This window comes from Pleurodeles waltl, chromosome 11 (assembly GCF_031143425.1).
Source record: "Pleurodeles waltl isolate 20211129_DDA chromosome 11, aPleWal1.hap1.20221129, whole genome shotgun sequence".
NCBI lineage: Eukaryota > Metazoa > Chordata > Amphibia > Caudata > Salamandridae > Pleurodeles > Pleurodeles waltl.
In genome coordinates this window covers 204,771,559-204,797,897 of record NC_090450.1, presented here as the reverse complement: position 1 = coordinate 204,797,897, position 26,339 = coordinate 204,771,559, and the positions used below count along the sequence as shown (strand labels likewise).

The 26,339-nt window shown below is 48.5% G+C and overlaps 1 protein-coding gene across 13 annotated transcripts in view; it reads left to right on the top strand.

Moving 5' to 3' along the window:
• The window catches only part of TRIP12 (thyroid hormone receptor interactor 12), a 1,145,873-nt gene that overhangs the window by 1,051,569 nt on the left and 67,965 nt on the right, over positions 1–26,339 (top strand). For all 13 annotated transcript variants that reach the window (XM_069213427.1, XM_069213421.1, XM_069213434.1 and 10 more), the window contains one exon: positions 22,883–23,047. In XM_069213427.1, coding sequence (XP_069069528.1) covers positions 22,883–23,047 — 165 coding nt within the window. The remainder of the gene's footprint in view (positions 1–22,882; positions 23,048–26,339) is intronic.

The following is a 26,339-nucleotide window of genomic DNA, read 5'->3' as shown; positions in this document are numbered from 1 at the left end:
TGCTAGTTCTTTACACCTTTAGAATCCAAGGTAGGCTTTCTCAGCAAGGGAAAATAACTGCTTTCTTCCATGCCACGGGAAAAATCCTGTCTCCAGAATGGAGCTAAATAACAGTTAAGCCTGGGTGGAGTTCACGGAGTTCCACTCCATGGAATTGATAAAAAAAAACTGTGGAATTACGCAGAGGCGGAGTTCCGTTACCCACGGAGTCCTGAATGTGCCTGATCACGGAAGCGCTAAGCAGGGTCGGGCTTTGTTAGTCAGGCCTGATCCTGCTTAGTGCTTCCGAGATTAGACACAATCAGGAGCGGTCCTTAGGCAGTGAAAGTTGCAGTGTCAGGCATCTTGTGCACTGGCCTGTCCTGTGTACAGTGTCCACGGGGCAGGCAGGTGCAGAAGAGGCCTGAAAGAGCAGCTTTCTTTTGTTGCCTACAGCCGTGGCCTGAATTTAGGCCTGGCTGGACGAAGCAAAAGCTGCCAAGCCTCTTGAGCACCAGCCTGCCCCATGTGCACTGCACATAGGACAGGCCGGTGCACAAGAGGCCAGAAAAGGAAGCTTTCACTGCCTAAGGCCCTGGACTGATTTCAGGCCAGAGCCGTAGTCAGCGAAAGCTGCAGGTTCAGTCATTGTTTGTGCACCAGTGTGCACAAACAAGGAAAAAGAAAAGAGACAAGGACCTAACTGGGTCCTCCAGGGGGTCCTCTCCTCGTTGTCCTCCCCAACAGCATGGCTTTCTGCCTCCCTTTGCCCCCTGCTCCCGAGTAGCTGGCAGAGGGAAGCCTGACTTTGAATCCATCGCTGGTGTGCACTGCAGCCTAGTTATGGGCTACACAGTGCAAGCGCAGACTGTCTGCACTTGCGCTGTGTAGAGCATACTGGGCTGCAGTACCTACTGGGTGAGCTCTGCTCCACTGGCGGGGTAGCAGAGTTTTTGGAGCTCCAAGCGGAAAGTGGAGTGCCAAAAACTCCATTAGCTCTGCCAGCAGACTGGAGCTCTCCGCCCACCCCTAATAACAGTGCAAATTGAGGTACAATTGTTTTGTTAATATCATGCAAGATTTTTGGAGGGCATGGATCTGACAGGCACTGAACTTAGTCTGGCTGATAAGTTTAGCAACTCTCATCTGTGAGTAAAGGAATACTTACTAGGGAACAAGGCACCGGCTGGCCCTTTACACAATAGGACAGGCCAACCTTTGTTATTGTCATTCAGCTTGTCATAAATACCCTCAACTTTGTTTTTAAAAAAGAAGCCAAGTTGGTTACAGAACCCTTGATTGAAGCCAGCGATGGTATTTGGTGGAAGACTAGATAAGAGCTCCACTGTTTAAAAAAGCTCTTTAGCGGAGTTCTTAGCCGCCAATATTTTCTTTAAAACAAAACGTTTTTTCAGACATAAGACGCTTATAGTCTAGAATACACTTTTTATATTTTCCTTTCTCTACCTCATTATTCTCCTGCCTCCACAGCTTTTCTGGTTTCCTCCATTTACGTTTTAGCTCCTTAAGCTCCTGAGGAAACCAAGGGGCAGAAGGTCTTAGCCTACGGTTCCTGACTAATTTTGCTGGGACATGGTCAGTAATTACGATTCTGATCCATTCTGCAAAGATGTCTGCTGATGAGTGGGGTATCCGTTCAAATGAAAAAGTAAGGATGATTAAGTGTATTTAGCAGGTCTGGAATACAAAATTTGTTCCCAACCTTAATATTTACCAGAGATAAGAACTTCTTTGGTGAATTCATCTGATGAGACCATTCCAATCTGCAGTTCACCACCTTATGATCGGACCAAGAAAATGGTACAGTCTCATCAAACCTAAAACCTGGCAAATTGGAGAAAATAACATCCAAAATATGGCCCCCATTTTGGGTGGAGGAATTCACCAGTAGAGAAAGATTAAAACAGTTTAAAATATCTAAAAGTGACTTAGTCTCATTGCTAATTAAATTGTCACAATGAAAGTACATCACCTAAGATTGTACAATTTGTATACTGCATAAACTGTTAAAGCACTGCTGCTAGATTGTCCAAAAAGCGAGCTTTAGGGCCTGGAGTTCTGTACCCAAGCAGACCATTAAAATGGGATTGGTTTGAGATTTTGCACCTAAAAAAATGGCCTTGTCCCAAATAAAGCAATTGGTTCCCAGAGCAGCTCTAGAAAATCCCAAAAAACTATGGCAAGTCCCATTTACCACATCTGTCTAACCTCATAATAGAGTAGCCAGCCAGGAGAGCCTCGCGCCAAGTCAGGGTCAGCGCACTCATCAGCCCATGTTTCTGTTAGAAGTGCTATATCTGGTGAGTGCTCTTCCATATACTTAGATAATTCAAATCTATGTTTAATAAGGGATTGTGTATTTTAGTCTGCATTTAAGTCTTGAAGTTTTCCCCGTAGGTTATGGTAGAGGACAAAAAGCCTCTGTTTCTACATCAAATGAAGCTGGCCTGAGCGACCTTAGCTGGTTACAGTGTGTGTAGTGCATTGCCGCTATGGCCGATTTGGGGGAGAAGGTACTACAACAGGGGCACTTACCCTTGTTTATGTCCAGCAGCTGGTCCATGGGGTGCTTAATAGGCCGTATTAGACCAGGGGTGTTGGCCCCTGGCCAGGACTTGGTGCGGGCGCAGACAAGCTTGCCTTTGGTGTGACAGCGCCCGTTGCATGTCCACGTCGCCAGGCTCATTAAATACAGAGCCAAGGCAAAAAAAGACGAGAAGGCAGCTGTAGGAAGTTGGCTCTGTATATACTATCTGAAAGTAAGAGATAGTTTGCACAGAGTCCAAAGGTTCCACTTAGAGGTTGATAGTGGCAAAATTAGATAATTCTAATGCTCCTTTTTGTGGTAGTGTGGTCGAGCAGTAGTCGTATCAGAGGGTAGTGTTAAGCATTTGTTGTACACACACAGGCAATAAATGAGGAACACACACTCAAAGACTTAACTCCAGGCCAGTAGTTTTTATGTACCAAAATATATTTTCTTAATTTATGTTTAGAACCATAAGTTCAAGATTTAAAATAAATACATAAAATGCAAGGTACTCCCCACAGGCAAGTTAGGAATTTTGAATTAGAGCAATAATATATACAGTTTTTGTTAAAATGGCAATAAGCTATTTTAAAAGTAGACACAGTGCAAAAATCAACAGTTCCTGGGGGAGGTAAGTATTGGTTAGATTGTGAGGTAAGTAAGACACTTACAAGTCTTAGTTTCTGGGCATAGGCAGCCCACCGTTGGGGGTTCAAGGCAACCCCAAAGTTACCACACCAGCAGCTCAGGGCCGGTCAGGTGCAGAGGTCAAAGAGGTGCCCAAAACATATAGGTGCCTATGGAAAACAGGGGCGCTCCGTTCCAGTCTGCCAGCAGGTAAGTACCCGCGTCCTCGGAGGGCAGGCGGGGGGGGGGGGGTGGGGGGTGGAGTTTTGTAGAACACTGGGGCGAGGGGGTGCAAGTAGGCACACAAAACACATCCTCAGCGGCACAGGGGTGGGCGGGTGCAGTGTGCAAAGCAGGTGTCTGATTTTGTATTGGATTCATTGGAAAGACCGGGTGTCACTCTAGCGGTGAAGGCAGGGCACAGGGGGGCTTCTCAGGTCAGCCACCGACTGGGCTAGGCAGAGGGTCGCCTGGTGGTCACTCCTCCACTGAGGTTCGGTTCCTTCTTGTCCTGGGGGCTGCGGGTGCAGTGCTTGATCCAGACTTCTGGTTCCTTGTTACAGGCAGTCGCAGTCAGGGGGAGCCTCTGGATTCTCTCTGCATGCGTCGCTATGGGTGTTCAGGGGGGTCGTCTCGGGCTACTCACGGAGTCGCAATCGCCTGGGAGTCCTCCCTGTGGTGTTGGTTCTCTGGATCTCGAGCCGGGGGCATCGGGTGCAGAGTGTGAAGTCTCACGCTTCCGGGGGCAGATTGTTGAACATAGCTGCTGCTCACAGGAGTTTCTTGGTCTGGGGTTCAGGGCAGTCCTCTGAGGCTTCAGAGGTCGCTGGTCCCTGTTGGATGTGTCACTGGGTGCAGGTTTTCGAGTCAGGAGACAGGCCGGTACGGTTGGGGCCAAAGCAGTTGTCGCCTTCCGTCGTCTCTGCAGGGCTTGTAGTTCAGAAGTCCTCCTTCTCTCGTAGGAGATTTCCATGATAGTCATAAGCACTGAATAGTTCTGCACGCCTGCGGGGACCCCGGAGCACTGTTCTCAAGTGTCTTCTTAAGTGTAGATGTTCGCCTTTCTTGAGGAAGGCCTGCAAAGTCACTTAAGAATGTCAATGTGCAGCCTAGAGGAAAGGCTACAAAGGCCAAATTGTTCATTCTTTTTGTTTGAAAAAAAGGGTACTGTAGTATAGATATACATTAAAAAACATGTATATTCTAGAGATGATGTAAAAAAAATCTTTCACAAACCTTTTTACAACTTTATAATAAGGATGAAACAATGCAGGGCAGTGTAGCCCATAGGCTGCCATTATACAGAATGTAAATAGAGCTGTGCCTTTAAGAAGAGAAAGACTTCCTGTATCCCATCATGCATAGCAAAAAACAGTTGCCTCAGTTATTTTTTTCCGGCTCCTTCTGACAGGACCCTGAAGCATTGAGCTCCACCTATTTATAGGTTTTTTGACTAAAATTCAACACAAATCCTTTGGATTTCATTTTCACTCGACTGTTTTCAACCAGAGTGAATGTTTTCTGTCTTTTTTTTGGTCAAATTCTGACAGAAATTTGAGGCTTTTTTCCACCAACATGCCTTCACTTTTTGATAAGTGCCCTAGCTGTGGCAGGAAGAAGGCCAAAAATGACCCACATCAAGTCTGTATTATTTGCCTGCCGTCATCTCATAAACCTGATGCCTGTGACATTTGTAAAACCTTCTCCAGGCGCACCCTTCGTGACAGGGAGAAAATTAGTCTTCAGGCCAAGGAGGACAGTAGACGGAGGACGCAATCCACCACAGAGCGAGGGGAAGGTCAGTCTTCCACCAGGGCTCTGACTTTGTCCTCTGGATCAGCTTTCAGATCTGCTCAAAAACGTCACAGGTCCCAGACGACGTCGAGAGCATCGACGTCGAGACAAGGAACAGCGCCGACATGCTCGCCGTCGAGAACCAGCTTGCGTCGAGGAAGTGACATAGTTCGCCGTCGAGAGCGTTTTCGACAAGACGGCGCAGACATTCGCTGTTGAGGAGTTCCCTGTCGAGGTCACCATTGACGCGAAGGGGAAGATTGACGTCGAGAGACAGTGCTCGCCGTCTGAGACGATCGACGTCATCCCACCGACGTCGAGGCAGATCAACGTCGAGAGGTACACGTTTGCGTCGTAATTCGACGTCGAGAAGCTTGTCGGCGTCGAGAAGGCATTCTAAGAGACCAAGGAGAGTCTATACCACCTCGGAATCCTCGGCTTCTCTGATTCTCTTGCCACCTTCTCCTCAGCCATCTCCTTTACCACCAACACCTCTGGCACCTACAGCTCCTCCGCCGGTACCTCCTTCGGAGGCCGCCCCGATGACTCCTGCAGAATCCACAAGACAATCGTGTCATTCCTTGAGACGTTCCTCTACGTCTAGACACCGTCATTGGCATGATTCGGATCACAGGTCTCCTCGCTCCCACCATAGGCACTCCTCTTCATCCACCTGAGATTACTCTCCGACGTTATCGGACTCCCTGTCTCCGAGAGTTTCGACCATAGATGATGATAATACTTTTCAGGAGGTATTAATTTGCGGTGCTACCAAGCTGAACATCCCCCTGGCAGTACCCACTCCAACAACTTCTGTCATATTTGAGACATTACACCTACGGTCTTCGGCTAGACCATTACCACAGCTGGTCCCAGGGTTACTTGAACCGGCAATGGACATTTTCCTTACACTGTCCACAACCAAGACTGCTCCTTCCAGACTCATAAAGAAATACCATCCTCCTGAGCAGGACCCTTTATTTCTGAGAGCGGATCCAGTTTGGTGGTAATCGTAGCTGCTAAAAAGCTACATTCAACATCTCCGTCGTCGTCCTCTCCACCAGACAAGGAGAGTAGAAAGATTGATGCAGCAGACCGCAAGGTTTGCTCAACATCAGCCATCACCATGAAAGCGGCTAGTGCCACTGCCCTTTTGGGCAGGTATGGTCGCGCCCTTTGGGATTCTATGCTACAATTTGCCGATTACCTTCCCAAAGACAAAAAGGAGGAGTTCTTATAAATTGTAAACAAAGGCGCCATGGTCTCCAACCAGGTGATTAGCGCGGCTGCGGACTCCTCCATATTATCTGCTCATAGTTATTGTCATGGCATTTCCTTAAGAAGACATTCCTGGCTACGCCTTACTTCACTCAAGCCAGAAGCGCAATAGAGGATACTGAACCTTCCTTTTTCAGGTTCCACTTTGTTTGGGTTTCATGCTGACGATGAGATGTCTAGGATGAAGACGGAATTAGACACTCTTAAGGCAGTGGGCATCGAGAAGCCAAGAGAACAGCGGAAAACTTTCCGTCCCTACCACCGTAGATTTTTCACTCAAAGGCTTCAAACACCGCAGTGGGTGCCGCCTAGATCCCAGCGCCAGCAACACCAGAGACCTTTTTTGACCCAGTGAAAACAAACAAGGGGTCGCTCCACACCACAAACCGCCCAAACAGGACGTCAAACATCAGCGTCTAAGCCCTGAATCCCTACTTCCCCCTCTTCCGTTACCCACTCCGGTAGGGGGAAGTATTTCGCATCATCTGGAAGAGTGGCAACGCATAACATCAGACGCCTGGGTTTTGAATATTGTACAGAATGGCTATTGTCTCAGGTTCATAAACCCTCCGCCTTCTATTCCACCCAAACCGGTGAAATACCACCTCGACGCTCTCAAAGTAGAGGTCAGAACGCTATTACAAAAGAAGGCGATAGAATCTGTTCCTATGAACCAGCAAGGAAAGGGAATCTACTCGAGGTACTTCCTGGTACCAAAAAAAGACAAGCACGAGTTCCGACCCATTCTCGATCTAAGAATAGGCAAAAAATGGATTTGCAAAGAAAAATTCATAATGCTATCCTTACACCAAATCTATCCCCAACTTCATCAAGGCGATTGGCTCTGTTCAATAGATCTCCGCGACGTTTACTTCCACATACCCGTGGTCAAAAAACATCGTAAGTTCTTAAGATTTCTCATCGGACAAAGCCATTTCCAATATACCCCTTTAAGGAAACATCGGATCTTCGTCTTTCCCTACCTAGACGATTGGCTCATAAAAGCATCCACATACCGAGAGGCCCAACAGCATTTCAGTTGGACCTACCAACTACTCCAGAGACTGGGCCTTCAGGTCAATCTCTCCAAGTCCACAACATCACCTGTACAGAGGTTGCACTACTTAGGTGCCATCATCAACACCACTCAAGCAAAGGTGTTTCCTTCAGAGAAACAACGTTTATCAATCCTCCAGAAGTGCCAGCTACTCGAGAAAATCCCTCGGACCACTGCAAGGACAGTATCCTCTCTCCTGCAGATGGCGTTTTGCATCTATCTCACTCCCAACGCTCGCCTCCATATGAGACCTTTTTCAGGAGTGCCTAGAAAACCAATGGAATCAACTAGTAGACGATTGGGAGGACAGCATCCTTTTTCCCCATGCCATTCAATCCCTCAAGTGGTGGTGTTCTCTGAGCAATCTCCTGAAAGGGATGCCATTCCACCAACAGCCTCCCACTCAGACGATAGTCACGGATGCATCGCTGCTCAGATGGGGAGCGCATATGGATCACCTTCAGATTCAAGGCTCTTGGTCGCAGAGGGAAAGACTATATCACATTAGTCTCCTAGAGTTACGTGCAGTCCATCTTGGGCTCAAGGCCTTCCTCCCTGCATTGACTACGAAAACTCTGCTTCTCCAAACAGACAACATGGCCACCATGTATTACTTGAACATACAAGGGGGCACCAGATCCAGAACTCTGTCTACGGAGGCCCAAACAATTTGGCACTGGCTTCTAGCCAGGAACTTAACAATAGTAGCAACTCACCTTCCGGGCATACAGAATGTCCAAGCGGATGCCCTCAGCCAAGCAATGGACGAAAACCACAAGTAGGTTCTGCACGACGACGGCGTCCGCTTCATCTTTTCCATGTGGGGTACCCCTTCTATAGATCTATTCGCAACGCCAGAAAACAAAAAATGCCAAGACTTCGCCTCCAGGTACTACCATCTAGGAATATTGGGGAATGCCCTGTGGATAGTCTGGTCAGGAAACTTTCTTTACGCCTTTCCACCGCTTCCCCTGATACCGACAGTCCTCCTCAAGCTGTCCCACTCAAACACCAAGATGATTCTCATTGCTCCGGAGTGGCCTCGCCAGTGGTGGTTTCCGGACCTTCTTCACTGGTCACTCCGTCGACATATCAGATTGCCATGCAGCCCGACCTTCTCACGAAGTTTCGAGGCCAGATGAGACATCCCAACCTCTCGTCTTTGAATTTGGCAGCATAGCTCCTGAGCTAGTACAGTATGGTCACCTTAATCTTCCTCAGGACTGCATGGAGATTCTAAGGGAGGCAAAATGCCCTTCCACAAGCACAGCTTATTCCTTCAAATGGAAAAGGTTCTGCATATGCTGTTTGGACAAGAACTTTGACCCAACGACATGCGGAGAAGAAGCTATTCTTCCCTATCTATTACACCTGGCAAAACCTGGCTTACAGTTTTCATCAATCAGAGTACACCTTGCAGCTCTAATAGCATATAGGAAAAGTCCTTCACAAACCTCTTTCTTTAAAATCCCAGTCATTAAAGATTTCCTAGAAGGTTTAAAAAAGGTTTTTCCTCCTACTAGACGTCCATCTCCTCCATGGGAGCTTTATATAGTCCTTTCGCGTCTGATGCTACACCCCTTTGAACCCATACACAAGGCATCTTACATGGAAAACTGCCTTTCTTGTAGCAATCACTTCAGCTCGCAGGGTTAGTGAGGTCCAGGCTCTTTGCACTCAAAACCTTATACTGTTTTCCAATCCTCAAAAGTGGTAATGAGAACACATTCTAAATTCCTACCTAAAGTCATTTCAGACTTTCACGTAAACCAGACCATCTCCTTACCGACTTTCTTCCAAAATCCATCTACTACTGTTGAGAGAACACTACATTCTATCGATGTAAAGAGAGTTTTAAAATTTTATTTAGATAGAACAAAATAATTGCGCAAGTCACAACAGCTGTTTATTAACTATGGCCCAGTTAGAACAGGCCTGGCCACCTCCAAACAATCCTTATCCAGGTGGATTGTCTTGTGTATCTTATTCTGTTACCAGTTAGCAAATAAATCCCTCGATGGTAGACCTAAGGCCCATTCCACTAGGGGCAAAGCAGCAACAGCTGCTTTGATGAGAAACATTCCGTTAGCAGAAATCTGCAAAGCGGCTACATGGAGATCTGTCCACACCTTTACTAAGCATTACTATCTTGATTCGGATGCTAGGACAGATGCTCAAGTTGGACAGGCTTCTCTTAAGAATCTCTTTGCGTGTTTTATTATTTCTTTATTGTTCAGTCTACTCCAACGCTGTCATTGGGATGGGTTTGCTAATCTATTCAGTGCTTATGACTATACATGGAAATCCCCTACGAGAGAAGGAATAGTTTCTTACCTGTAACTCTAGTTCTCTCGTAGGGGTATTTCCATGATAGTCATAAGCAACCCTCCCTCCTCCCCGGTGGAGTTGACATGATAATAATTATTATAATAATAATATTAATTATGAAAGATATTTTCAGACTTCTTCACGTCACTTTACAAGCCTACAAAAAGAACTGAGGCAACTGCCTTTTGCTATGCATGATGGGATACAGGAAGTCTTTCTCTTCTTAAAGGCACCGCTCTATTTACATTCTGTGTAATGGCAGCCTATGGGCTATACCGCCCTGCATTGTTTCATCCTTATTTTAAAGTTGTAAAAAGGTTTGTGAAATATGTTTTCTACATCATCTCTAGAATATGCATGTTTTTTAATGTATATCTATACTACAGTACCCTTTTTTCAACCAAAAAGAATGAACAATTTGGCCTTTGTAGCCTTTCCTCTTGGCTGCACTTTGTCATTCTTAAGTGACTTTGCAGGCCTTCCTCAAGAAAGGCGAACATCTACACTTAAGAAGACACTTGAGAACAGTGCTCCGGGGTCCCCGCAGGCATGCAGAACTATTCAGTGCTTATGACTATCATGGAAATACCCCTATGAGAGAACTGGAGTTACAGGTAAGAAATTATTCCTTCTTGTTTCAGGGTGCAGGAATCTGATTTTCTGGGGTGCCCTTAAATACTAAATTTAGGGGTGTGTTTAGGTCTTGGAGGGCAGTAGTCAATGGCTACTGTCCTGGAGGGTGGCCACACCCTCTTTGTGCCTCCTCCCTGAGGGGAGGGTGGAACATCCCTATTCCTATTGGGGAATCCTCCAAAATAAAGATGGAAGATTTCTAAAGGCAGGGTTCACCTCAGCTCAGGACACCTTAGGGGCTGTCCTGACTGGTGGGTGACTCCTCCTTGTTTTTCTCATTATCTCCCCTAGACATGCCGCCAAAAGTGGGGGCTTTGTCCAGGGGGCGGGCAGCTCCACTAGCTGGAGTGCCCTGGGGCATTGTAACACGAAGCCTGAGCCTTTGAGGCTAACTGCTAGGTGTTACAGTTCCTGCAGGGGGGAGGTGTGAAGCACCTCCACCCAGAGCAGACTTTTTTTCTGGCCTCAGAGGGCACAAAGGCCCTCACCCCAGGGGGTCAGAAACTCGGCTCTCAGCAGCAGGCTGGCACAGACCAGTCAGTTCTGCACTGAAGAATTGGGTAAAATACCGGGGGCATCTCTAAGATGCCCTCTGTGTGCATTTTTTTATAAATCCAACACTGGCATCAGTGTGGGTTTATTATTCTGAGAAGTTTGATACAAAACTTCCCAGTATTCATTGTAGCCATTATGGAGCTGTGGAGTTAGTTTTTGACAACCTCCCAGACCATATGCTTAATATGGCCACACTGTACTTACAATGTCTAAGAATAGACTTAGACACTGTAGGGCAATATTGCTCATGCAGCTACGCCCTCACCTGTGGTTTAGTGCACCCTGCCTTAGGGCTGTAAGGCCAGCTAGAGGGGTGAACTTACCTATGCCACAGGCAGTATTTTGTGTGCATGGCACCCTGACGGGGATGCCATGTCAACTTTGCCTTTTTCCCCCCACCAACACACACAATCTGCAATGGCAGTGTGCATGTTATAGGTGAAGGGTCCCTAAGGGTGGCACAACACATGCTGCAGCCCTTAGAGACATTTCCTGGTCACAGGGCCCTTGGTGTACCACTGGTACCTTTTACAAGGGACTTACCTGGGTGCCAGGGGTGTGCCAATTGTGGAAACAATGGTACATTTTAAGTGAAAGAACACTGGTGCTGGGGCCTGGTTAGCAGGGTCCCAGCACACTTCTCAGTCAAGACAGCATCAATATCAGGCAAAAAGTGTGGGGTAACTGCAACAGGGAGCCATTTTCCTACAGCAACCCAAGATAGCACCACCAATGGCACTGGCACTACACACAACCGTAAGTGCCAAGAATGAACTCAAGTGACAACTATAAAATAATGCAAATTTAAGACCAGATACCCCTTTAAAAATAGTAAACCGGTTGCTTCCACTAACCACTCACAACCTTCAGCATCAGTCAAATGTGGACTCATGTCCGCGTCTCTAGGCTCATTAAATACAGAGCTCAGGAAAAAAGAATAGAAGGCAATCCAAAATGATACCCACCAATGGCACCAGCACTAAACACGGCCTGTAGTGCCAAAAATGGACTGATATGGCAAGTTAAAGTGCCAAGAGAATAAAAATAATGCAAATTTAAAACCAGTTACCTCATTGAAAACAGTAAAGCGGTTGCTTCCACTAACCTCTCACAACCTTCAACATCAGTCAAGTGTGTGGGTAGAGGGCATTGTGTAGGACATGCTAACAAGGATTAGGTTCTTATTATAGAGTAGAAGCCAGCTATTGAGATAGTGCACTCTGGTGATGTTACTTGTAGTTAGAGGAGCTCCTGACTTATGAATGCAGAAAAGTATGCACATGCACATGCAGAAGCAGTGAAAAGGTAACCTGTTCATCAAAATGTAACAAGACAAGCTTGCTGAATTGGATATAGGGTGTTTTGCAAAATAAATTAGTCAAGCCAATTGGTTGGTGTAGGAAGTTGGCTCTGTATGTACTATATCAAAGTAAGAAATAGTGTGCACAGAGTCCAAGGGTTCCCCTTAGAGGTAAGATAGTGGAAAAAACAGATACTTCTAATGCTCTATTTTGTGGTAGTGTGGTCGAGCAGTAGGCTTATCAGACGGTAGTGTTAGGCATTTGTTGTACACACACAGGCAATAAATGGGGAACACACACACTCAAAGACAATTCCAGGCCAATAGGTTTTTATATAGAAAAATATATTTTCTTAGTTTATTTTAAGAACCACAGGTTCAAGATTTACAAATAATACTTCAAATGAAAGGTATTTCACTCAGGTATCTTAGGAACTTTGAATCGACACAATATCATATACAGTTTTAGCAAAAATGGCAATAAGCTATTTTAAAACTAGACACAGTGCAATTTTAAACAGTTCCTGGGGGAGGTAAGTATTGGTTAGTTTTGCAGGTAAGTAAACCACCTACAGAGTTCAAAGTTGGTTCCAAGGTAGCCCACCACTGGGGGTTCGGGGCAACCCCAAAGTTACCACACCAGCAGCTCAGGGCCGGTCAGGTGCAGAGGTCAAAGTGGTGCCCAAAACGCATAGGCTTCAATGGAGAAGGGGGTGCCCCGGTTCCAGTCTGCCAGCAGGTAAGTATCCACGACTTCGGAGGGCAGACCCCGGAGTTTTGTAGGGCACCGGTGGGGGACACAAGTCAGCACAGAAAGTACACCCTCAGCGGCACGGGCGGCCAGGTGCAATGTGCAAACAGACGTCTGGTTCGCAGTAGGTTTCAATGGGAGACCCAGGGGTCTCTTCAGCGAAGCACGCAGGCAAGGGGGGGGGGGGGGGGGCTCCTCGGGGTTGCCACCACCTGGGCAAGGGAGAGGGCCACCTGGGGGTCGCTTCTGCACTGGAGGTCGGATCTTTCAGGTCCTGGGGGCTGCGGGTGCAGTGTCTTTACCAGGCGCCTGGTTCTTTGAAGCAGGCAGTCGCGGTCAGGGGGAGCCTCTGGATTCCCTCTGCAGGCGTCTCTGGGTAGGCTCAGGGGGTCAACTCTGGCTACTCACAGGGTCGCAGTCGCCGGGGAGTCCTCCCTGTAGTGTTTCTCCGCAGGTTGAGCCGGGGGCGTTGGGTGCAGAGTGGAAAGTCTCACGCTTCCGGCGGGAAATGTGTTGTCTTTAAAAGTTGCTTCTTTGTTGCAAAGTCGCAGTTTCTTTGGAACAGGGCCGCTGCCCTCAGGAGTTCTTGGTCCTTTTAGATGCAGGGTAAGTCCTCTGTAGCTTCAGAGGTCGCTGGACCCTGGGGGACGCATCGCTGTTGCAGTTTTTCTTGAAGTGGGGAGACAGGCCGGTAGGGCTGGGGCCAAAGCAGTTGGTATCTCAGTCTTCTCTGCAGGGCTTCAGGTCAGCAGTCCTTCTTTGTCTTCAGGTTTCAGGAATCTATCTTCCTCAGTTCTGAGGGCCCCTAAATACTCAATTTAGGGGTGTGTTTAGGTCTGGGGGGTTAGTAGCCAATGGCTACTAGCCCTGAGGGTGGCTACACCCTCTTTGTGCCTCCTCCTTGAGGGTAGGGGGGCACATCCCTAATCCTATTGGGGGAATCCTCCATCTGCAAGATGGAGGATTTCTAAAAGTCAGTCACCTCAGCTCAGGACACCTTAGTGGCTGTCCGAACTGGCCAGTGACTCCTCCTTGTTGTTCTCATTATCTCCTCCGGCCTTGCCGCCAAAAGTGGGGCCGTGGCCGGAGGGGGCGGGCATCTCCACTAGCTGGGATGCCCTGTGGCGCTGTAACAAAGAGGGGTGAGCCTTTGAGGCTCACCGCCAGGTGTTAGTTCCTGCAGGGGGAGGTGAGAAGCACCTCCACCCAGTACAGGCTTTGTTTCTAGCCACAGAGTGACAAAGGCACTCTCCCCATGTGGCCAGCAACATGTCTGGTGTGTGGCAGGCTGGCAAAACTAGTCAGCCCACACTGGAAGTAGGGTATGTTTTCAGGGGGCATCTCTAAGATGCCCTCTGGGTGTATTTAACAATAAAATGTACACTGGCATCATTGTGCATTTATTGTGCTGAGAAGTTTGATACCAAACTTCCCAGTTTTCAGTGTAGCCATTATGGTGCTGTGGAGTTCGTGTTCGACAGGCTCCCAGACCATATACTCTTATGGCTACCCTGCACTTACAATGTCTAAGGTTTTGCTTACACTGTAGGGGCATAGTGCTCATGCACCTATGCCCTCACCTATGGTATAGTGCACCCTGCCTTACGGCTGTAAGGCCTGCTACAGGGGTGACTTATCTATGCCATGGGCAGTGTGAGGTTGGCATGTCACCCTGAGGGGAGTGCCATGTCGACTTAGTCATTTTCTCCCCACCAGCACACACAAGCTGGCAAGCAGTGTGTCTGTGCTGAGTGAGGGGTCCTCAGGGTGGCATAAGACATGCTGCAGCCCTTAGAGACCTTCCCTGGCATCAGGGCCCTTGGTACCAGGGGTACCAGTTACAAGGGACTTACCTGGATGCCAGGGTATGCCAATTGTGGAGACAAAGGTACAGTTTTTGGGAAAGAAGACTGGTGCTGGGACCTGGTTAGCACGCCTCAGCACACTTTCAAATCATAACTTGGCATCAGCAAAGGCAAAAAGTCAGGGGGTAACCATGCTAAGGCGGCATTTCCTTACAGTTGGGAAGGTAATAGAGAAATGCCCCATGTGTGGGCTACGAAATCAACAGATTTGTTCTATACAAAGAATTGAATTTGGTCAAAACTGTTACCTTGATCTTCTGTCTCAATCTGCAAGAGATGTACTTCAAAGCTTTATTTTACCAGTCGTGGGCCTCCTTCTCACAGAGCTGTTTTATGAATGGTTCATACAAGGAATCTGCAAAAGCAAGTGTCCATTAAAAGTAACAAATAATTACTAATCTTACACAATGTTCTTTCTGATGGATGTGAAAGATCCTGCAGGTTCCTCATTGCCCTCTCACCTCCCATCCTAAGCACAATCAGTTGCTAACTTATGTTTTCTTTTCCCTCTGCTTTGTGTTCTCAGCCCCTGTAGGGTCACTGAAAAGAATGGGCAGAAGTGGCCTCACTTGAGTCCTAAATGGACCCTCTGTTTCACTTTTTTCAAGTCACACCAATTCCCAGCCTTATGAAACTGCAACTAGTTACCTGTCAGAGCAGAACAATTTCTGGACCTAATCTTACATCTTGGAGAGGGTTCTGATAGGGAATCTGCTGCAGCTATCATCCAGCAGAAAGAACATTATAAAATAGGTGTTATTACAGGAGCGGCAGTCTCTTTATCATAGGGTAAAATAATTTATGCCCAATCAGGATCTTGGACTGTGAGTCTGGCCCCTGAGATTATTGACTTATAAGGAACTGTTATCGGTGTGCTGACTTAAGCAAGTGAGCTTTTAATTAGTTATTGTTGGACTTTTGCTTATGCAGGGTCATCCCCAGACTTTTTTGCCTCCTGCCTCCTAATTTTTTCTGACATGTTGCTGTTGGCTTCTCGACTCTGAGCACTTTACCACTGCTAACCAGTGCTAAAGTGCATATGCTCTCCTGTCTAAATTGTATGTAAGTGGTTTATCCATGATTGGCATATTTGATTTACTAGTAAGTCCCTAGTAAGGTGCACTAGAGGTGCCAGGGCCTGTAAATCAAATGCTACTAGTGGGCCTGCAGCACTGGTTGTGCCACCCACATAAGTAGCTCTGTAATCATGTCTCAGACCTGCCCCTGCAGTGTCTGTATGTGTATTTTTACACTGTAAATTCGACTTGGCAAGTGTACCCACTTGCCAGGCCTAAACCTTCCCTTTCCTTACATGTAAGGCACCCCTAAGGTAGGCCCTAGGTAGCCCCAAGGGCAGGGTGCAGTGTATGGATAAGGTAGGACATATAGTAATGTGGTTTATATGTCCTGACAGTGAAATACTGCCAATTTCGTTTTCACTGTTGCAAGGTCTGTCTCTCTCTCATAGGATAATATGGGGGCTACCTTTAAATATGATTAAAGTGTAGATTCCCCTAGAGAAGAGATGGACAGGTGGAGTTTGGGATCCCTGAACTCACAATTTAAAAATGCATCTTTTAGTAAAGTTGATTTTGAGATTGTGAGTTTGGAAATGCCACTTTTAGAAAGTGAGCATTTTCTTGCTTAAACCATTCTGTGACTCTGCCTTGTTTGTGGATTCCCTGTCTGGGTCAGTTGACAGTTGGGTTGTTTTTCACCTCACACCAGACAGTGACACAAAGGGAGCTGGGGTGTGATCTGCATTCCTGATTAGCCATCTCTGCTAGGAGGGAGGGGTGGAGTGGTCACTCTCATCTGAAAGGACTGTGCCTGCCTCTGACAATGCTGTCTCCAGCCCCCTGGTGTGTGTCTGATGCCTTGCCTGGGCAAGGCAGGATTTCACAAGAAGGTGTGAGTCCCCTTTGAAGGAAGGTGACTTCAAAGACTAAAATGGGTATAAGAAGGGCACCCAAACTTACAAACTTCAGAAACACTTCTGGAATCAAGGGGAACCTCTGCCTGGAGAAGAGCTGATAGCTGAGGAAAACGTGCTGCCCTGCCTGTGACTGTGCTTTGTGGAGCTTTCCTGCAGTGCTGCTTCTGCCAGAGTAAGAGGGCAAAGACTGGACTTTGTGTGCCTTCCATCTTGAAGAAGAAATCTCCAAGGGCTTGATGTAGAGCGTGCCTCCTGTTGTTGAAGTCTCAGGGATAGCAAAGACTTCTTCCTGCCAGCACCTGGAGTCTCTGGAGAGACCCCTACTCTGCTCTGTGGTGCCCTTCCAGTTCCTGGGACCCTGAAAGGAGAGGCTGGCAGCCTAAGGACAAAAATACACGCACCGAGCGCCGTGCGGAGAAAAGATCGACGCGAATCCGATCGCGGCTGAGAAAACGACGCGACGCCGGCTCCGCAGCTGAGAAACGACGCCGCAGGAAACGCGACCGGAGAATCGACGCCCGGAGCAGGAGAAACGACGCGCAGCATCGCTGACGAAGGCTGAGAGATCGCAACCTGCGCCGCGGGACTTTCGGGCCGTCGCGTGGCTGGCTTTTTCGACGCGCATCGCCGTGCCGAGTTGTTTTCGACGCATATAACCGTGCAGGGTTATTTTCGACGCACACCGCCCGTGCGGGGTTATTTTTGACGCAAACCAGGTACATTTACATGCTAGCAGCGCTAGTGTGTTGTTACAACTACCTAAAGACTATTTTTATTTTAAACCTTTAAAAAATCATAACTTGACTTGTGTATGTTGGATTTTTGTCGTTTTGGTCTTGTTTTGTCTAGATAAATATTTCCTATTTTTCTAAACTGGTGTTGTGTCATTTTGTAGTGTTTTCATTAAGTTACTGTGTGTGTTGGTACAAATACTTTACGCCCAGCACTCTGAGGTTAAGCCTACTGCTCTGCCAAGCTACCAAGGGGGTAAGCAGGGGTTAGCTGAGGGTGATTCTCTTTTATCCTAACTAGAGTGAGGGTCCTTGCTTGAACAGGGGGTAACCTGACTGTCAACCAGAGACCCCATTTCTAACATTGGTGACCAGCGGTCGGGATTGGACTTATATTTGTACTTGACATACAGTAATTAAGTGTACACTACTGTTTTGATCTCAGACCACTACGTGACCACATACTACTTGTTTGGTGATCTTTTGATTTTTCTCTTAAGGACTCTTTTTATTCTACTTCCATGATTTTGCTGATCCCTTGACTGATTCTTTTTACTTCATTGGGAAATTATTTTTTTCTGCCTTTTGGAACTTTGCACTTGTGACCATCATGTTTCAATCTGGAGATGCAACAGCTGGAGCTGTGTTTAAAATGGACAAACTGAAGGAGTACTCAGTTGCTCAATTGAAACCGTTCCTTAAAGATCTTGACTGTCCCACTGAGAGCTCCACCAGGGAGGGGGAGCTGCAACAGGCACAGAGGGCTTGGGTGACAATCAAGAAGGCTGGAGGGCACACAGAGGAGGAGAATATGGGTGGGGAAGTGCAGAGGATACACAGTGGTGTAGTGGAGGAACCTGTTACGCCTGGGGGGAGGGTCCCCAGGAGGGATGGCAGGGTGTCACCCAAGGGTCTGACTCCTGCAGAGTTACAGGACAGACAGGCAGAGAGGGAGTTCCAATGGGAGATGAAAAAGCTCAATTGGGAGTTGGAAGAAAGGAGGAGAAACTTAGAGATTAAAAAAATGATTTATGCTTACGAGCTTAAATTGAAAGAGCTGGAAGTCATGAGGGCTGAGTCCAGCTGGAATGGTGGCAGCAACAATTGTATATCCAGTGATGCTGCAGAAGTGCACATGCCCAGAGAGGTGGTGCCCTACTTGAAGGAGGGAGTTAACACACGCCAGGAGGTTCAGGGGTATGAGGTAGCTCCAGTGATGCACAGGGTCCCTGAGGTGGATTGGGGAACTGGCATGGGGAGTCATATTCCTACTGGTGGGAGGGACACTCTACTGACTCTAGGTGAGAGTGACAGGGAGAGGGGTTCCCCCCAGGTAGAAGTCCTGGTTATGGAGTGTGAAAACATCCCAGAAGAGTGTGGGTTGAGTGTCAGGGACAGTCAGGTACTGTCTCACCAGTCTCAGGAGGGTGATGTGGGGTGCTTTGTCAAAGCAGAGTCACTGGATGGTTGGGTGAAGGGTACTTTGGTTAATTCATGTGAGGGGCTGAGTGATGTAATTGCTGGAGAGCATATGTCTAGTCCTTATTTTCCAGAGCTATGCCAACACCAGGTGGAGTGTGAGTTCTCTGACCCCAGGGAGCTTACAATGGAGGCAGACTTCTGGGTGAGTACCAGAGAGTCTGAAGAGGCATTTGGGGGTGCTCCTGAGAGGAGTGGTCTAGGTAGTTCCCAACCAGGTGAGGTAGGGAAGGATTGTAGTGTCCCAGGTAGGTCCCAGTGTAGTGGGATGGGTGAGGGACCCCATGTCCAGTCTCAGAGGAGAGGGAATGGGGATGGGTTGAGGCCCAAGGTGCCCGAGATCCGGTCCCAGGTCCTGGAGGGTTCCCTGCGGGAACACCAGGAGGGGAGCCTAGCCTGTACCATAGGGCCATCTGTTGAGGGAGACCCCACAGTGTCAGGAGAACTTGGGGGGGCGGCTGTAGCCAGCGTCCCACCAGTTCTGGTGTCTGGCAGTACCACTCCTAGTGAGGGGGTGCAGAAGTCCAGACAGAGGGTTGAGAGGGGGTTGCGGACCCCAGTGGAGAACCTGGAGGGTCAGGGGTCAGCCCTGAGAGCAGAGCCCCCCATGAATGACCTTGGTGAGACCATTTCTGGGCTGGGGGGAATCCAGACTCTGTCACATGGGCAGAGGTCAGGAGACCTGCGCCAGCCAGACTCTTGTGTGGCCCTTCGGGACAGTGTGTCCCTTGAGGGGGGTAAGTGTGCCCCCCTGGAAGTCCTGGTGTGCCAGGCAATGGTTCAACCGCAGGGTGGTGACTCTGGGTTGAATGATCAGGTTCAGGGGGTAAACTCTGGCCTGATGGGGGGTAAGTGTGCTCCCAAGGAAGTCCTGGTGTGCCAGGCAGTGGTTCAACCGCAGGGTGGTGACCCTGGGTTGGATGACCAGGTTCAGAGGGTAAACTCTGACCTGGTGGGGGGTAGGTATGCCCCCCAGGAAGCCCTGGTTTGCCAGGCAGTGATCCAGTCTGTGGGTACAGACCCTGGATTGGGAGGCCAGGTTAAGGGTGTCCCCCCTGACCTGGAGGAGGGGGCTACTGTTAACAGTGCCCCTACCATGTTGTCTTCTGGGGGGGCCACTCCTAGTTGGGTGGTTCAGGACCCCAGAAGAGAGGGCAGGGGGAGGGAAGCCTCACCCCTGGCCCTGGTCCAACCTGAAGGTACAGACCCCAGGTTGGAGGATCAGTTGCAGGTTAACATCCCTGCACTGATGGAAGAATTGTGCAGGACTGCTTCTACAAGCACCCTGACAGTTTTTGACTCTGGGGGTGCCGCTTCTGCAGGGAGGGTACAGAGCCCCAGAGGGGAGGACCAGGGTCAGGTTGTCATCCCTGACCTGGTGGAAGAGAGAGTGGTCAAAGGGTGCCAGGCACCTGGGGCTACCACCCCCCACTCTCCACAGTCACAGTGGTTAGAGAGGCCTGAGGTCGGGCTCTCATCCCTGACAGTTGTCTGGGGCCACTGTGGCTTGCTGTCCTGGTGGACAGAGTTGCCCCTGGGGGGGGGAGGACGAGAGTCACACCCCGGGGGTGGAGTGGGCAACACCACTGTGTTGGCCCTGGTGGTACTATCTGCCCATTGCAATACATCTGTGAGCAAAGTAAAGTTAGGTGTTGCACAGATGGTGTCTGTAGATGTGGAGAAGGGTTCCCCATGGGTTAGCTTAGTGGGCCCTGAGAGTATGGACAGAGGGGTCCAACTGGAGTCAGGAAGGCGTAGAACTGGAACATGCCCCTGCTGTTGTGGGCCTGGGTCCTTGTTCTATCGCCCCAATCAGGGAAGTACATCAAGGTATTGATTGTTCTCCCCTGGCTTTAGGCTGGTAGGGGGTCGTGTTGGACTTTTGCTTATGCAGGGTCATCCCCAGACTTTTTTGCCTCCTGCCTCCTAATTTTTTCTGACATGTTGCTGTTGGCTTCTCGACTCTGAGCACTTTACCACTGCTAACCAGTGCTAAAGTGCATATGCTCTCCTGTCTAAATTGTATGTAAGTGGTTTATCCATGATTGGCATATTTGATTTACTAGTAAGTCCCTAGTAAGGTGCACTAGAGGTGCCAGGGCCTGTAAATCAAATGCTACTAGTGGGCCTGCAGCACTGGTTGTGCCACCCACATAAGTAGCTCTGTAATCATGTCTCAGACCTGCCCCTGCAGTGTCTGTATGTGTATTTTTACACTGTAAATTCGACTTGGCAAGTGTACCCACTTGCCAGGCCTAAACCTTCCCTTTCCTTACATGTAAGGCACCCCTAAGGTAGGCCCTAGGTAGCCCCAAGGGCAGGGTGCAGTGTATGGATAAGGTAGGACATATAGTAATGTGGTTTATATGTCCTGACAGTGAAATACTGCCAATTTCGTTTTCACTGTTGCAAGGTCTGTCTCTCTCTCATAGGATAATATGGGGGCTACCTTTAAATATGATTAAAGTGTAGATTCCCCTAGAGAAGAGATGGACAGGTGGAGTTTGGGATCCCTGAACTCACAATTTAAAAATGCATCTTTTAGTAAAGTTGATTTTGAGATTGTGAGTTTGGAAATGCCACTTTTAGAAAGTGAGCATTTTCTTGCTTAAACCATTCTGTGACTCTGCCTTGTTTGTGGATTCCCTGTCTGGGTCAGTTGACAGTTGGGTTGTTTTTCACCTCACACCAGACAGTGACACAAAGGGAGCTGGGGTGTGATCTGCATTCCTGATTAGCCATCTCTGCTAGGAGGGAGGGGTGGAGTGGTCACTCTCATCTGAAAGGACTGTGCCTGCCTCTGACAATGCTGTCTCCAGCCCCCTGGTGTGTGTCTGATGCCTTGCCTGGGCAAGGCAGGATTTCACAAGAAGGTGTGAGTCCCCTTTGAAGGAAGGTGACTTCAAAGACTAAAATGGGTATAAGAAGGGCACCCAAACTTACAAACTTCAGAAACACTTCTGGAATCAAGGGGAACCTCTGCCTGGAGAAGAGCTGATAGCTGAGGAAAACGTGCTGCCCTGCCTGTGACTGTGCTTTGTGGAGCTTTCCTGCAGTGCTGCTTCTGCCAGAGTAAGAGGGCAAAGACTGGACTTTGTGTGCCTTCCATCTTGAAGAAGAAATCTCCAAGGGCTTGATGTAGAGCTTGCCTCCTGTTGTTGAAGTCTCAGGGATAGCAAAGACTTCTTCCTGCCAGCACCTGGAGTCTCTGGAGAGACCCCTACTCTGCTCTGTGGTGCCCTTCCAGTTCCTGGGACCCTGAAAGGAGAGGCTGGCAGCCTAAGGACAAAAATACACGCACCGAGCGCCGTGCGGAGAAAAGATCGACGCGAATCCGATCGCGGCTGAGAAAACGACGCGACGCCGGCTCCGCAGCTGAGAAACGACGCCGCAGGAAACGCGACCGGAGAATCGACGCCCGGAGCAGGAGAAACGACGCGCAGCATCGCTGACGAAGGCTGAGAGATCGCAACCTGCGCCGCGGGACTTTCGGGCCGTCACGTGGCTGGCTTTTTCGACGCGCATCGCCGTGCCGAGTTGTTTTCGACGCATATAACCGTGCAGGGTTATTTTCGACGCACACCGCCCGTGCGGGGTTATTTTTGACGCAAACCAGGTACATTTACACGCTAGCAGCGCTAGTGTGTTGTTACAACTACCTAAAGACTATTTTTATTTTAAACCTTTAAAAAATCATAACTTGACTTGTGTATGTTGGATTTTTGTCGTTTTGGTCTTGTTTTGTCTAGATAAATATTTCCTATTTTTCTAAACTGGTGTTGTGTCATTTTGTAGTGTTTTCATTAAGTTACTGTGTGTGTTGGTACAAATACTTTACGCCCAGCACTCTGAGGTTAAGCCTACTGCTCTGCCAAGCTACCAAGGGGGTAAGCAGGGGTTAGCTGAGGGTGATTCTTTTTTATCCTAACTAGAGTGAGGGTCCTTGCTTGAACAGGGGGTAACCTGACTGTCAACCAGAGACCCCATTTCTAACAGTTATGATCTTATTTGTTTTTAGACCAAAGAAAGTTTGCAGTATGCATTGGAGAATCTGAATATGAATGGTTGCTCAGTGGAAGATTTGGGATTGGATTTCACGTTACCAGGCTTTCCCAACATTGAACTGAAAAAAGGGGGAAAAGACGTAGCAGTGACGATACACAATTTAGAAGAATATTTAAGAGTAAGTATAAAACACAACTACATGATGTACATTCTTGCTGTCTCTCCCACCTATGCTAATACTGCATTGTTTAATTGGCCAAGCAGCCCATATTTGGTGTGCTTACTGCCGCCCATGTTCTAGATGTCTGTATATAAACTGTTGTTTTTCTGTCTCTGAGTGTGATTAGCAATTACTCCACAGCTAATGTGGTAACATAGAAAGCATTTACTCATCTTCAATGCAAACCGTTGGGATCTGGGTTTTGTTACATTTGAAAAACACAACCTCCCTCCCCACACCTAGAGCTGGACCGTTGGTGTACCTACCACCCCTGGCATCTTTATTTACCTGGGCAGCTGTGGGTTGACCTCACCCAGCTGCCTGGCCAGAGCTTGCAGCCTGTTTCTAAAAGTGATCTCCTCTATTGAATAACATTGGGTGCCCGATGCTGTGTTGGCACCCGTCCACCCCTGTGCAGCTGAGTGTTAGAGTGGTGCTACCTTGTGCCCCCGTGCTTAACTCCACTCCAAGAGATCGACCTGACCCTGCTTTACACAGCTGTAAGTAGCACATAGCGGATACCCCCTGTCTCCATTGGATAGCATTGGGCATCCTACGCTGTGTTGGCACTCTGCACCCGGCCACCCCTGTGCACCTGAGGGTGTAAGTTTGGTGCTCACTTGTGCCCCCCAAGCGACAAACCTCTGACACCGCTTGTACTTACCTGGGAGCAGTGCATCTTCATTTCTACCCCTACATCCCCCACCCCCTCACCCTAAATTCTTGATTGATTAACATCGGGCACCAAATCAGATGTTGATCTCTGCACCAAGCCGCCCACATGCTGTTGTGGGGTGCCCTCTTGGTATCAACCCGATCCATGCCAAGTGCTAGCCTAAAACCCTGAAAACTGGGTTTGTAAGTTGTGTGCTTACCTGTGAAAGTGCATTCTTGTTATCCTCCCGTAGGTGAACATTGAAGACTCTTAAAATTGCACTACATCTGTTTTTGAAACGGCAAAGTATTTTTAATATAAAAACTGCTCACCTTATAACGAAGTTCTTTGGTTCAACGCATATATAAAAGCAACTGTTATTCTTAGGTCGAGCATAGCAGCATGCAAGCGCTGCATTTCTGACCTGTTTTTATCTACTTGTGGGCCTTTAACCTCACCCAACTCACGCCTGTCACTTTTCCTCGTTTTTGAGGGCTTGCCTCTCAAAAATCCCTTGATGTCATTGGTAAATGCTTTACGTTCAGCCCACCTTGGGTGGTTTTTTTAACCGCCTTGCAGACTGACCTTGTTACATTTTCACGGTTGCAGATATGTTTTACTGTGAGCAAACTACTTTTTTTGTTCTGTATCTCCTTCTCGCTCATGGTGGCCATGGTACTTTGAATCGGCTCGCAATGCCGTCCCATTTCCCCCTATCCCCCCCCTTTTTTTCCATTGTATGGAGCACTAAAATGGGAAAGGATGTGGTGTAACGGCCAGAGATGCCGACTTCGAAGCTGGGCAGCCAGGTTCGAGCCTCGGCTCAACATCCTGGGCAAATCACTTAGGGGGTCATTCCGACCCCGCCGGGGATGCGGGAGCACCGCCAACAGGCTGGCGGTGCCCCGCAGGGCATTCTGACCGCGGCGGTTTGGCCGCGGTCAGACCAGGAAAACTGGCGGTCTCCCGCCGGTTTTCCGCTGCCCTGGGAATCCCCCATGGCGGCGCAGCTTGCTGCGCCACCATGGGGGATTCCGACCCCTCACCGCCATCCTGTTCCTGGCGGTTCCGACCGCCAGGAACAGGATGGCGGTGAGGGGTGTTGTGGGGCCCCCGTAAGAGTGCCCCACTTTGAATTCCAGTGTCTACTCAGCAGACACTGGAATTCGTGACGGGTGCAACTGCACCCGTCGCACCTTCCCACTCCGCCGGCTCCATTCGGAGCCGGCTTCCTCGTGGGAGGGGTTTCCCGCTGGGCTGGCGGGCGGCCTTCTGGCGGTCGCCCGCCAGCCCAGCGGGAAAGCCAGAATGGCCTCCGTGGTCTTTCGACCGCGGAGCGGCCATATGGCGGTTCCCTCCAGGCGGGCGGCTCCCGCCACCCGCCGGAGTCTGAATGACCCCCTTAATCTCCCCTTGTCTGCTAAAAATGAATGAATTTGTGTACATGGTGCGATACCTTAGGCTCCAGTTCGTTCTATATAAAACTGGAATTGTTTAAAAAACATTTGCTGTATCACATGTGATAGACATTTATACCTCCTCGCGCACCTCCAGTCTCGCACCCTGCATGCTTCGCCATGCAACCTCCCAAACAAAACAAAGTAGTTCGAGGCCACTAGTTGTAGATACAAGCGCTATCCCAGTAACAGCAGCAACACTCCAGTGTGTGTTTATTTAACTTAAAGAATGTTATACTGACAGGCGTGCTCTGTGGTGGCCAGAGTGCGTTGTAGGTATTGATTCCAGGGACACAAGTGCATTTATTTCACTACAATTCAGCATCTGGAGCGAGACAAGTAATGCCATTGGTTGCAGTCTCAGGAGCCCAAAGTGCAAATGGGGATGGATTTATAACGAATATATGGTAGTTGTCTAAGAGCATTTTCTGAACACACTGAAAGACTTGTGCAGGGACGGTTGCGTTGTTGCTGGGTTTCCTACCCTTGGGGGTGTTTGTATTGGGTGGAGCTAGAACGACAAGATTTTGAAAACCAAAAGCTGGGACGTTCCACAAACTTAAGAGTAGGACTTCAGTTTTTAACATGCAGTACTATATCTGTAAACAGCGTGCTTTCTAATAAGGCTGCTTACTGATTCCTCACCCAAACAAAAGAGAGCTTGTCTCACTTGACCCTCTGAAAACCAGGGAATGTGGTAAATTCACAGAAATTTGCAGATATATATGATGGCGGGGTGGGGGGGGGGGGAACAGGACTGTCCCAGTAACTATGGGACACTTGTTCTCCCTAAATGTGATGTCTGCACTTACCATCACTGGAGTACTGCAGTGGCGCACCCTACAGACTTAGACAGATCAATTGTTAGAAACGCAAACAAGGACCGAGTTTTCGAGACAGCGCCATTTGCTCCACTTCACGAAGTTTCGACTAATAAAATACTGCAGAGATCTAAAGTTAACCCATAAGTAGCTTATTTAGTCTAGTTTTCCTTGCGTTCTGGGACTTCCTTTCTACTTCACAGAAGTGAAAGTTCAAGAAAGTAAACTGTAGAACCAGGACTTGATAAGAGTAAATAAAATGCCTCCAAGTTAGAGGAGAACGCTGAGGACAGATGCTCTGCGATCTATAACAGAAG